Source organism: Haliotis rufescens, unplaced genomic scaffold (genome assembly GCF_023055435.1).
Source record: "Haliotis rufescens isolate VD_foot unplaced genomic scaffold, xgHalRufe1.0.p SCAF_6, whole genome shotgun sequence".
Classification (NCBI taxonomy): Eukaryota; Metazoa; Mollusca; class Gastropoda; order Lepetellida; family Haliotidae; genus Haliotis; species Haliotis rufescens.
Window position 1 is genome coordinate 52,108,486 of NW_025964334.1, and position 13,506 is coordinate 52,121,991.

General features: G+C 39.5%; 1 protein-coding gene across 1 annotated transcript in view; it reads left to right on the forward strand.

Annotated features, from left to right (window-relative positions):
* Positions 1 to 13,244, forward strand: part of LOC124138160 (xanthine dehydrogenase-like) — a 30,796-nt gene extending 17,552 nt beyond the window's left edge. Inside the window, exons 21-35 of the mRNA XM_048386250.1 lie at positions 820 to 935; positions 1,794 to 1,898; positions 2,342 to 2,420; positions 2,711 to 2,825; positions 3,112 to 3,192; positions 3,532 to 3,641; positions 3,791 to 3,904; positions 4,453 to 4,614; positions 5,711 to 5,839; positions 6,205 to 6,335; positions 7,855 to 7,983; positions 8,609 to 8,732; positions 10,462 to 10,558; positions 10,784 to 10,891; positions 11,095 to 13,244. Coding sequence (XP_048242207.1) covers positions 820 to 935; positions 1,794 to 1,898; positions 2,342 to 2,420; positions 2,711 to 2,825; positions 3,112 to 3,192; positions 3,532 to 3,641; positions 3,791 to 3,904; positions 4,453 to 4,614; positions 5,711 to 5,839; positions 6,205 to 6,335; positions 7,855 to 7,983; positions 8,609 to 8,732; positions 10,462 to 10,558; positions 10,784 to 10,891; positions 11,095 to 11,168 — 1,674 coding nt within the window. The 3' untranslated portion in view covers positions 11,169 to 13,244. The remainder of the gene's footprint in view (positions 1 to 819; positions 936 to 1,793; positions 1,899 to 2,341; positions 2,421 to 2,710; positions 2,826 to 3,111; positions 3,193 to 3,531; positions 3,642 to 3,790; positions 3,905 to 4,452; positions 4,615 to 5,710; positions 5,840 to 6,204; positions 6,336 to 7,854; positions 7,984 to 8,608; positions 8,733 to 10,461; positions 10,559 to 10,783; positions 10,892 to 11,094) is intronic.
* Positions 13,245 to 13,506: the final 262 nt, after the last annotated feature.

Genomic DNA, 13,506 nt, shown 5'->3' on the forward strand with positions numbered 1-13,506 from the left:
TTCGTCATGGATTCCCGACATGAGTACAATGTGTGAAGGTGTCCTCCGCCGTGATATTGCTGGAATATTGCTAAAAGCGGCGTAAAACCATACTCAATCACTTACTTCTTCATCAGTGACGTTGGAAAGGGTCTGTTCGCTTGTATTGTTATGCCTCCTACATAGCGACGTTGTTACGATTCCTACTTAATTAAGGATATAGTTACGATTCCTACTTTATCAATGACGTATTAACGCGTCCTCAATAACGTAGTTACGCTTCCTACGTAATTAATGACGTTGTTACGCTTCCTACTTAACCAATGAGGTGGTTACGTTTCCTACCTAATCAATGACGTTGTTACGCTTCCTACTTAACCAATGGCGTAGCTACGTTTCCCACTTAATCAATTACGTAGTTACGTTTCCTATGTAATCAATGACGTTGTTACGCTTCCTTCTTAATCAATGACGTTGTTACGTTTCCTAATTATTCAATGACGTAGTTACGTTTCCTATTTAATCAATGACGTACTTACGTTTCCAGCTTTAATATAAGGCCTAACATGTATTTTTTGTTTTGTTTTTACACCACACCTATTAAAGGTATCTGCTCCTATGGAATTCTATATACTATATATACAGTGTTCAAGACGTCTATTATACCATGCTTATGACACAGTCGGAATCATACAGAGGATATTTCTTATGATTATGGAAATAGTTTTGTTGCTTTTATTTCCAGCTTTTTCAAACGTTTGGTTTAGGCTATGTATTATACACTGTAACATGTCCTTGCATGGCAGGTATAGACTGCATAGCTATATAAATACTTCCCAGGTCTGCCTGTGCTACCCAGCAGAGGATGGGAAGGGAGTACATCTCCACTGCGCAACACAGTGGGCAAGTGCTGTACAACAGGCCGTTGCCACAGTACTTAACATCAAGGAAAGCAGGTACCTAGTTTGTTTGTTGTTTAACGTCGCACTGATAAAGATTCCAGCTAAAAGGACGGTGGTCTGTGCTCAATCGTGTCCAGACCAGACAAACCAGTCATCAATTTTAGAACACGAAATCAAACCAAGTCACCGAACATGTCCACCCGGTAAACGGAGTTGCCTCTTATCATAAGCCTAGATTGATGTGGACCTTTCATAACCCGGAAGTACCTTTTGAATAACCTTCTATAATAGTTGCACATATCATTTAAGTACATACATGTTTAAACAACAACAAATCTAAGCCTCTTTATAACGCACAACATTTATCAAGAGCAAACACTAATTTGTATGGTTTGGAGGTAATTCATAAAGATTTAGATCCATATATAAAAAAAAATAAACATCTACTGGCTCGGTTCCATACTCTAAATAGAGGCACGTGTACAAGACAAAAAAGCTCGAGTTCCTTTGCAATGTAGTCCGTTGAACTGCTCAAAATTCAAAAGATAATAAAATCTCAACATTTGTCAAATTTGTCATTATCGTCTTTTGACATAATTATTATAGTGGCTGTTAGTTATATTTAATGTGCATATCAAATCCTTAAAACAAAATTACAACAGATTCCAACAAAGTTGGTCTTGTCAGTTTTTTTATTAATAGATACATCTTTTAATTTTTTGAATCCGCTTGTTGAAGTAGTTTTCGAATGTGTTGTTCTGGTAAGCGGTTAAACAATGATACACTTTGTACAAACAACGTACTGTAGCAGAATGGACACATCCCTTCAGCATTTACTTTCACAAAATTGTTACATTGTATGTATGCTTAAACGGGACATATGTTCAAATTTTATCTTATGTTATTTCGAAGTGTAAGCGTGAAGGTCAAGCGTATTGGAGGATCTTTTGGAGGGAGGATATCACGTGCGAGCTTACCAGCGTGTGCCGCTGCTCTCGCCACGCGCATCATGAGGAGGTGGGTTGAATGTATGAAAAAACGAATAATGGATGAGTGCTGCTTCCCTGGTATCTACACGTTGAATCTCAATGCAAGATGAGAACTTGATAGATGAATACGTTCGTAGATATGTGATCTCTTTTGTGAATCATACAACCACAGATCTAGCAGTTAGTGGCTAAGGGTCGAACAATTTCAGAGGAATGTCTCTCTCTGTGGCCAGGTTAACATCTTGTGTAATCGCTGATCTTCGGTTATCCATCCTTGAAACCTTCACCGCTATTTTGCCTTTTACGCCCAATGGAATCAGTTTCGTAGAAAAATGGAGATCTCTTGTGTTGACGTTATCTATCTATCTATCTATCTATCTAGCTAGCTAGCTATCTAAGGATTGCATAAACGAACTCAATATCGATCGCCAGTAACATCTAGACTAAACAATGTACGATTCCAACTTTCAGACCTGTCCGCCTAGCGATGAACTTCCACACCAACATGAAGACAATTGGGAAACGTTTTCCCTATCTGGCGAATTACACCGTAAGAACATCTGGACATCTTGGCAACAATGCGATCAGTGTTTTGCTTTGAAACTAGGGTTCTGACAACACATCAACCAGAGTATGGATCACTCCGTGACAAACATTTAATGCCTAAATTTTCTGATCACGAGAAAATATGCAAACATTATTGCTTTTGCATACATCACAACTCGTGAATATTAATTCATGGATGTATTTGATATCAGTGAGCAGATGAATACCGTGTTGTTATGATAAGAATAATTGGGAGCACCATGTCTTATCTCTAACTCATTCCTCTGTAATTAGATCGGGGTCAACAATGATGGGACACTTAAAGGAATCCAACTGACAGCCCATGCTGACTGTGGAATATCGCCCAATGACTGTGCCCTTGGTGTATTTCCTCGATTTATGGACAATGGTGATACATGAGCACCTTTATCATTATTTTAAAAAATAATGTTTGTTTTGATTTTGTTTCCCCTGTGTGTTGTATATTTGTCATCAATGTATACCTGTAGCTCATTTCTGACACAATGGTTGAATGATCGGCGCATTCCGACATGATGGCATGATACTCGCTACTGTGCAGAATAGTCTCTGTTTTTTTAGTATCAGTAACCAATAAGTTATTGTCCTCAAGCTGTTCGAGGTGACTACCCGACTGAGTACTGCGTATTGTGCACACATGTATCCATTCGTTTCAGCATACTACTGTCCAGCATGGGATTTCAAACCTGTAGCCCTAAAAACAAATCTCCCAACCAACACTCCTTGCCGGTCGCCAGGTAATACCCTCCATCACGGGACACACATGTCTATACATGAAACATATACGCGAAACAGAAAAATCAAATCTGTTCCAGTTTAGGACCTTCAGCAGGAAGTGAAGTGACAAAAATTTGTGCCTAATACTACTGTGATGATCTTCCATCACTATCATCATTCATTCATCTCGAGCAATGTTTCTATCGTAAAGACGGCAGTTGTGAGATTCTGGTTGCAATAATCACAACATAATCTTTGATAATTTGCAAGTATTATGAGTCCTCTTTTTGGAGAACTGTAACATACAAATTCTTAAATCTCTTTGATGCTAACTTTCGTTTCGTTTCGTTTTCTTACAGGATCCTGTCCATCTATCTTCATCATGGAAACGATGATGGATCACGCCGCCAAAGTCTTGAACATGGATCCACTGGCGATCAGGAAGCTAAACCTGTTCATCAAAGGCCAGGTGAATTAATGTCAGAGAACTATTTCACTCAACTACACTGTATTTGCTGTACTAAACCGACTCAAACAATATCAAGGTATGAAATGTTTGGAAAGTTGTTTTCAATTCAGACTGTGCAAAGTAGCTGAATATTTTTTAATCCTCCTCAGACAACTGTCAATGGAATGGTTCTGAAGTACTGCAACATCAAGGATATTGTTGCTCAGCTGGAGACGTCAGCCGATGTTCAGGCTAGAAAACAGCAGGTTGCAGAATTCAACCAGGTAGACGCACTTTTATTCAAAACTTTACACCCAGAATCAAGCATAACTTTGATTCCAATATATTGCTATTACTATATTGTAATTTTTTAGCATATTCGCCAGACGCCCTACATTTTTGTGAGGCTACTACTGAACAGACTTACATAATTTACTCTATACAGTGTTAAATGCTTGTATAAAACCAGCAAATTGTCTGTTAAACTTTCCAAATGATCAAATGATAGTCCAAATGGTTACATGATATGTATTTCGCTTAACATCCATTTGATGTTGAGTTCAAGGGTACATATTATCCCTAGTATCCCTTGACTGTCCATCGAATAACAATGGGGATTTTTTAATTCTGAAACCGCTTATCCCAGGTCAAGAAAGAACATTTGTTCTCTGGATGTCCTGAAAAGAGTGCCGTTTTTTTAACAAAACGGTTTGGTTTTAAATATCAGAGAATACACTAGTATAACTTGAAGCAGACACCAAGGACATATTCTGTCTCAATCAAACTGCCTTAGACTAAGTTTTGTTCGTTCACTGTTCCATTTGACGTGTAGGCCAACAGATGGAGGAAGAAGGGCATTGAGGTGTTGCCTCTCCGCTGGAACCTGCCCTACGGATACGCCATCTACAACGTCTACCTGACTGTCTACCATGGGGATGGGTCCGTGGCCCTCTCAATCGGTGGCGTGGAAATCGGACAGGGAATAAACATAAAGGTTGTTCAATAAAGACAGATAATATCTCACATTTCAATTTCATACAGTAGACACATAGACACATACTATGATATAAAATATACAGTCAATGCTTACAATTTAATTCGGCAACGAAAACATGTGTTATATTTGAATAAAAAAATACTGACGACATTGATAAACATGCCAGGTGACTGTTTCATTTATGCACTTAACTTGAAACGCCCACTTCAACGAAATTGCCAAACAACAGCGGGTAGGATCAAACAAAGTTCATAGGAAATGTCGATCAAGGCAAACAGTCAAGACGAACTGCAACAGTCATACTGTAATGAACCGGAACAAATGTGTCCGGGAGAAGGCGGCCTTTCAAATGACATGGTCAATATCCGCCAGATTCTAACAATAGTTCCCTGAGAACGGGAAGATCCAGTTGAGACAAAGCGAGTTACTAATGAAACCCAGGCGAGCGAGCCTGCACGTTTGCTTTTTAATTCCTTCTTGGTCTTCGGCTTTGAAGAATGGTTCAGACGATTAATATCCATGAATTTCGCAAGAAAATGTGCATGATGAGTAGAAAGGGAACTCTTCCAATGTCAGTCAACAGATTTGGAGGTACGAAAACTAAGGCACCAAGAACAATGGGGAGTCAGACAACTTAGTACTTGGGACATTTCGTAAGCGAGGTCCGCATATTTGCCGTGTTTTCTTATGAATCCTGTCAATCACACTAGTGTCAAAATGGACAGAGAATTCACTGATATATAATTTCATTGGATTTAACAAGAAGCACAAGATCAGAATTGTTAGCCTGGATAGGTCTGAGACTGTACATGGGCCAATTCCAAATGAGTTTTTATTGATAATTTTCCATGACGCCCTTTTATTATTCTGGGTCGTACCCTGGATGGACCTCTGTGTCGAAACCACAAGCATTGCGAAAACGGGAATAAAATGATCGAGCCACTCCATTATATCGCTTACGATACTGTGTTTGTGCCAAAGCTGGGCATCCACTGGCAATGTGTTGGACAGTCTCATTACATTCATTGCATAATCTTACATTTCATCTTTACATTTTGATGTAATATTCGAGTGGGAACACTTTTGATTACAGATGATGCAAATATGTGCATATGAGTTGGGTATCCCCATTGACACGATCAAGGTTAAAGCAACGACCACCCTGGCCAACTCTAACTCGGGCGCTACTGGAGGGAGCCACACGACCGATGTTAATGCATTGGTAAGCTGTACCAGATTAGATTTGTCGCTTAATAATTGGATGTGCAATTCAGTAGTATGTTGGTTTTCAGTTAAGGTTGGGTGCTTATTGCAACTTTCTTTATTTCTTTGAAACTTTAAATAAAAGCAACAAACCCCCAAATAGTGCAGTTGTGTTCCCGTCATGGCGATGTTGACTTGACTGTTCACATGTTTGCCACCGGGCGGCAGGATATGTTCACCTTTTTCGCAAACACCTGGTATCATCACCATTTGATAGAAAGTCTTTACCACATGTTTATAATATAGTCAGTATGGAACATTGACTCTGCTTGTAGCAGAAATTTCTCATTATTTTTTAAAAAACGCGCAAACGTTTTGTTAAAGGGAGTCGTGCAGTGTTGTCAACTGTTGAAGGCTCGGATGGCCCCAGTCAAAGCCAAGATGGTCAACCCTACCTGGCAACAGCTTGCTTCTAAGTGCTATGGCGATGGGGTGGACCTGACAGCTAGAAGCTCGTAAGTATGTCAAACAATGCCTGATACAACGTGGTTTGAAACCTAACTGCACGGGGAAGATGGTGCTGTTGTGATAGATGGATTCATGGTCGCCGTCATGATGTCAATATGATAGATTGGTTGGTTTGTTGTTTTAAGCCACACTCAGCAATATTCCTGCTATATGACGGCGGTCTGTAAATAATCGAGTCTGGACCAGACAATCCAATGATTGACATCATGAGCATCGATCCACGCAATTGGGATCGATGACATGCATCAACCAAGTCAGCGAGCCTGACCACCCGATCCCGTTAGTCGCCTTTTACGACAAGCATAGTCGCCTTTTACGGCAAGCATGGGTTGCTGAAGACCTATTCTACCCCGGATCTTCACGGGTCTTAATATGATAGAACCTGAACAAGATGGCTATATAGTCTGTTGCCGATGTCGTTGACTCGCATAATGAGATGGCTTTGTGATAGTCGCGATATGATGGAGACGCGCATAACACATTGCTTAATGGTAATGGTGCCGATGAGATAGGTAAGCGTCGATTAGACCGCTCCATGGTCGTTGTGATGATGCCAATCAGACAGAGAAATCCGAACCAGAAGGTTAGAAAGTCGTTGTGAGAGTGCTGAGGTAATAGAGACGCGCTGAATGAGATGACCTTTAGTGGTTGTGATCGTTGGCCTTCAACCTTTACTCAGTATCTTTATAGTGAATATGTTAAAAGAAACGCATGGGTTGTAACACTATTTAGAATTGTAAATTTCGCAGATTGAAAGTTTTCTATGATGCACCGCTTCATCACAAAAGGGGAACGTACATGTTCATCTTTACTGTAAGTGTCACAAAACGGTATTATTGTCTTTAATCGAGTTCAAATTGATGACCTTTGACGTTTGCATGGTATCGTTTCTAGGGAAACAGAAAAGTATTGTTTCACGTGCAAGTCATGGAATTTGTCATTGGTTTCTTGGACGAGTTTTTGATACATATCGTTTTCATAAATCAGTCAGATAGTAAGTGAATTTGGGAAGCCATCATGCCAATACTCAATAGTTCTGCGAGGAACAGGCTGTTGGAAAACTTGAAGCTGGTTATTCACAGCAGCCCAATATTTCATCATCTGGGTGGGTCCCTCACTTACGAATCAGGACACTCAATGCAACATGCTCTGGAACAAATCCTGGTGTCCCATATCTATGCAGTGTCCGTAACTGTTAATAACCTGCCGGAAATCGAGTAAGAAGGCCTTAAGTCGGCGTTATTTTATCTCACCATTAGTGATGTGGCTGCAGTGGTGTCGATTGCATCGGTGGCTTCGCCAAATCTGGCGTTGCATTTGATTTCCTGAGAGCTCAGTTCCTAAACGTACTGCTGTAACAGTGAAAGTTATCTCAAACGAATATTGAGCATCTGTGAGGTGAACTGAACAGACGTTTACTCCAACGTCAATAAGTACCACAAAATCTGCAGGAATTAATTTATAATTTCAAGAAAATTAAATTTACATTAAGATCCTCATTTTCAGAACATTTCCATCGGGAGACTTTAGTGACTACAACATCTACGGTGCAATATGCACAGAGGTTGAGGTTGACATCCTCACCGGGGAGAACCAGATCAACAGAGTGGACATCCTGTATGATTGTGGAGAGAGGTGAGATCAACAGAGTGGGCATCCTGTATGAATGTGGAGAGAGGTGAGATCAACAGAGTGGGCATCCTGTTTGAATGTGGAGGGAGGTGAGATCAACAGAGTTGGCATACTGTTTGACTGTGGAGGGAGGTGAGATCAACAGAGTTGACATCCTGTATGACTGTGGAGAGAGGTGAGATCAACAGAGTGGGCATCCTGTATGATTGTGGAGGGAGGTGAGATCAACAGAGTGGACATACTGTATGACTTGAGAGAGGTGAGATCAACAGAGTGGATATCCTGTATGACTGTGGAGAGAGGTGAGATCAACAGAGTTGGCATACTGATTGACTGTCGAGGGAGGTGAGATCAACAGAGTGGACATACCGTATGACTGTGGAGAGTGATCAAATCAAATGAATAGACATCCTGTATGACTGTTGAGAGGGGTAAGACCAACATAGAGGACCTAATTAAGATGGTAGTAATAGTGGTAGAAGATAGTGTAAGGAGAGCGGCGTGGTAGAGTAACAGGGGTTGAGACATGCTGTGAAAGAGCATCTATATAGATGACAGTTGTGACCAGATCCATGAGTATTGTTTTTACCCAATGTCTGAATGTATTTTGTTTCAATGATTCCTTCAGTCTGAATCCGGACATTGACATCGGCCAAGTTGAAGGTGCGTTTGTGATGGGCTTGGGCTACTGGATGACCGAACAGATGATCTTTGACCCCGAGACTGGCACAGCCCTCACCGATGGCACATGGGTAAGTGAAATAACACAAGACGTAATAAAGATTACGCCAAGGGAAATGAGTTTAGACTTACACAATTGGAACCAATGTGTAATGTAAGATTACAACAGAAGAGAGGACGTTGTATCCTGGGGGATGCTTACCTGTCATCAAAGGGATCTTAAAGGTGGGTCACCATATATCGATAACTTGTCAATAAACAACCAACAATATCTGCTGCACAGAAGACTTTTAGATTAAAAGCTGCATTGTTACAACAAGAACAAATACTAGAGAAGTTGAACGTTGGACAACCAGTATGTTTGACATTATGATGTCGTTTATATTTTAAACAGCGTTAATATTTTAAGAAGCGTTATTACATTGTTAAAACATTGATGTGGACTTCCGATTTTCTTAAAGGCTTATGGTTATGTGTTGTTTACCGTTTACAACAAAACAGAAACTATATTTTACTTAGTCGTGAATCACTTCCGGTGTCTTAAGATCAACATTGACGTTTCTCTCAGTCCATATATAGAAAGCCAAAGAGCTAAATTTCCCAGAATTTTAGTAACATAGCACACCTAGTATTCGGAAGTGTTGACGTCATGTTCAGTTCATTCAGACAAGTTTTTATGCCTGTTTTCAAAAGTTCGATGTTTGTGATAGGTGCCTTTGTTCATTTCGCTCATTAAAATGAATCATGTTAATATATCGTGTTGGAATCAAGGTAGTTACCTCGCACCCGAGTCCATAATTGCTATTTCGTATTTACACTATTATTTTCGTTTCGATCACCTATGACCAAAAAACATACTTTTTTACTAGAACGTTCTTAACATCAATCAAAGATCAAAGACAAAGCATTCGCAATGCTGTTACAACGCTATTGATATCTGCTGTTTGAGTTTCAATCTCGAGTAATCAAGTTCATCTCATTCCAATCATGCAATCTGGGTATTATCACACAATTCGTCCTCCTCCATGCAAACTTGTTATACTTGAAGTTATAAAACAAAATAAAATAATAAAAGAGTTGTTACCACTATTTGTTTTTACCACAGGTTCCAGAACTGATCCTCAGACATTACCCAAGCATGACCAAGTGTCAGCCCTCCCGAGTACTAAACAAAACTGTTTGCTTTATGTTGATTCCTCTTCACTTCACAAAAGTTGTAATAAGTAGAACTTTGCACTTTTATTTGATATCTTGTTTATGTCCCTCGTGAAAAATTTTTTTCAATCGGAACACAAACGTGATATTCAATTGAAGCAAGTGTAATATCCAATGATTAGAAAACAAAGCATGTGGTCGAATATGGTCATGTTATTGTCAACAGGCACAACTGCATTTTAATATGTAAAGCACTTATTTCTATAGTGTGACAGGAAAAACGTCACAGACCAGAAGTACGTAAAGCAAGAGGAGATATTATTCTGATGATATTGTTGTGGTTGATCTCCGTAGGAAGTACAATGACACTTCTGGAGTATGACGATTGGATTGATCCCGATTGCTGTATGGTTCATAACTTTCTTATTGAATCATACAGTCTTCGGAAATTGAAAATATCTTTCCACGTTGATGTTTGTAAACGGGTATCACAGTGGGATGCAATTTACTAGATTTTGTAAAACTGCATGTCAATATTATACTTGAATGTGGGTCCGACAAAATTAGAGCAATTCATATAAATATATATATGCATCTACGGTGTATCTCCACTTTGTCAAGGGCAGTGATGTTTTGCCTGTACAGGAATACAAACCTCCAATGGGCAAAGATATTCCTGTCGACTTCCGTATCCAGTTCTTGAAGAATGCACCCAACCCACGCGGAGTCCTGAGATCGAAAGGTAATGACAGCCACTGTGGAATACCTTACAATATGGATATGTGAAAGTACATCCTGTGTTGCTAATGTATGAATATGCATAATAATAGAAAATATTACCCTTATAATGTCACAAATACAGTAGTTCCAAAAGAAGTCGAGCATTTTCTTCTAGGACACTCCTTGTATTTTCATGCCAATATATATCACTGAGTATGTCTATGATAATAATTATATCATGTTTCAGCTGTGGGTGAGCCGCCCCTGTGTATGGCTGCGTCAGCGTTGTTTGCTGTGAAGCACGCCATCGAGGCTGCCAGAAAGGAAATGACACAGGACACGTACTTCCCTCTCGGTATGACTGAGGCCATAGACTGCTTAGGTCCACCATGCACCCCAATCTACACTACATCTCCCAACAAGGCTCACTTTATCCTGAACATGCAAACCCAATGTTAACATTGAAAATATAGCGATGCACTGCCTGTTTTCATCACCTTAGAATCGCGATTACTTTACATCCATTTCATGCTAAATTAATACATATGTGTATTTCAGACGGACCCGCAACGGTGGAGATGATTCACACAGCCTGTCAACTTGACAATTCCCAGTTTGTATATGGGACCTAGGTCAACCAGACTCAGCCCATTAGTGATGTGGGGCATAGATCAGCGTTGGACATTAAAGAAAAATGCAGCGTTGTAATTCAAACATATTCCAACGCGATTCAAACATACACTTGTCGCAATCAATTTGTATTATCTACAGTTTTTCAGTCAGTGAATCACACAATAATCATGTGTTTATGTATGACAACGGACAAGTTATACATTGCTAATGATCAAGCCAAATGAATCTGCTGTAACAGTAACACACTGGACACTATATATCAATAGCTCGCGATAGCAAACGAAGACCTGGTGAAAATTTTACAAATTCTCAGTCCTCACTGTAACACTGATATGGCCCCACCTTCTTCTACATTGGTTTGGGTCAAGACAGTTTTGGGTCGACCTAATGTAATTTTTACAATTCAGTCCTCACTATAACTCATATCTACCTCTTTCTGACTGTTGGCAATATCTGTATTGAAGTAACTGATTAAAAACCCCATGCTATGGATCAATGGTTAATCAACAAGGTTGGTTGGTTGGTTTGTTGTTTTACGCCGCACTCAGCAATATTCCAGCTATATGACGGCGGTCTAATCAACAAGGGATATGTTATTATCTGACGGTCAACAAATATATGCAGGTGCAACCTGGGGTAAAGAAGTTCAATATAATTGTTTGTATATTTTGATTCAATGACATGGAACGTGAACTTGAAAATATGTTGGCACATTTCACTAATGTGTAACCTTCACAGAGTATAATATTATTGATAACATGTATCAATAAGGTCATTGTTAATGTTACTTAACCATGTGTGTCCTACAGGTTGTATGTTATAAACTGTGTAGATAACTTTTCACTACAGATTATTTCCATACGTATTCGAATGTCGTTTACTCAATATAATGTAAATAACTCCATAAGTGCAACGAACTATATTTTATCTCCATCTGGTTTCTTATAACGGAAGAAAGATTCCCAGACAGTAATCAAACCATATTTTATAAAGAAAATAAACCCTTGATAATCATTTGATAGGCCCATGTTACCTTTTAACACAAGTGTGTTTTTAATGTAATGTGATTTCAACATATTTTATTCAGATTGGGAACAAGTTATCCAACTTAGGACTCCCTCTCCATCAATGTAATGTACATGTACAGTGACATCATAAGAAAACGTCACCACCAGAGCAAAACAAAGTCTCGAAAATCTGCTGAAACAGATTCAGGGCAAAATGCAAAGTAGTGAAGAAAATTATGTGAATAGACCACTGAAAATCAGTGATGATACCACGTGTTCGCGAAGAGGGTACGTATGTCCCGCCCTACCGGTAGTACCTGTCCCTCACACAATTGTCAGTAGAAAAGTAACAGCATGTGACAAAGGAGGTAGATAAATACCATGTAGAGGTCAATGAATTGAAGAGCATCGAGCATCATGTTGATCTGAGCGGCGACGTGTACATAATTATGTAGTACATTCCTAGTAGTACACTCTCCAATTCCTGGAATGATGACATTTGATGCTCTGAAGTACTTTAGCCTTCCTAACGGTTGACTTTAGGAGTTTGTTTGCTTGTTTGTTGTTTCAACGCCGATATGACTGCTGTCTGTAAATAATCATGTCTTGACCAGACAATCAAGTGATTGATGTAATTAACATCGATCCAAGCAATTGGGATACGATGACATGCTTCAACCAAGTCAGCGAGCCTGACCACCCGATCCCGTTAGTCGGCTACAACTACAAGCATGGGATCCTGAAGACGCGTTCTACCCCGGATCTTCACGGGTTCAGAAATATACACGCAAAGAACAGGACATCGTGCCCAGACATCCTTAATATGGATTATATCACTTCAAAGACAATGTTCAGGGAAAAGAGGTTTCAGTGTGCTGTGAAGTTGAAACTTGTTCGTTCTATGATAATTGGTGGCGGATGTGTTTTACTCTAGTATCATATACCGCTTCATGATAATGATTCATGTGGATGAGAACAATCCAGTCATTTAGTTCCATCCTTGGTGACTGCAAATGGCATGTTGCATATATTCATACGTACCACAATAAAGCATTTTGTGTAATGAAATGACTTCAGCCAGCCTTGTTTATTTCTTCTTGTCTTCTACTGCTTCATATGTTTACTTAAGGTCATAACAGACAAAACAAATCTAATGAATCGAATGAAATTTAATGTGTACATGGTTTAAATGTGCTTCCTGTGTGTGTGTACGGACTTTCGTGCACTTGATTTTGACATTTCAAAATAATGTTCAACGTCAATATCCTTGTTTTGGGGATTGAGGTTTGGGGGTTGGGGCAGTCATCTAAGGATCCTCAATTCGCTGTGC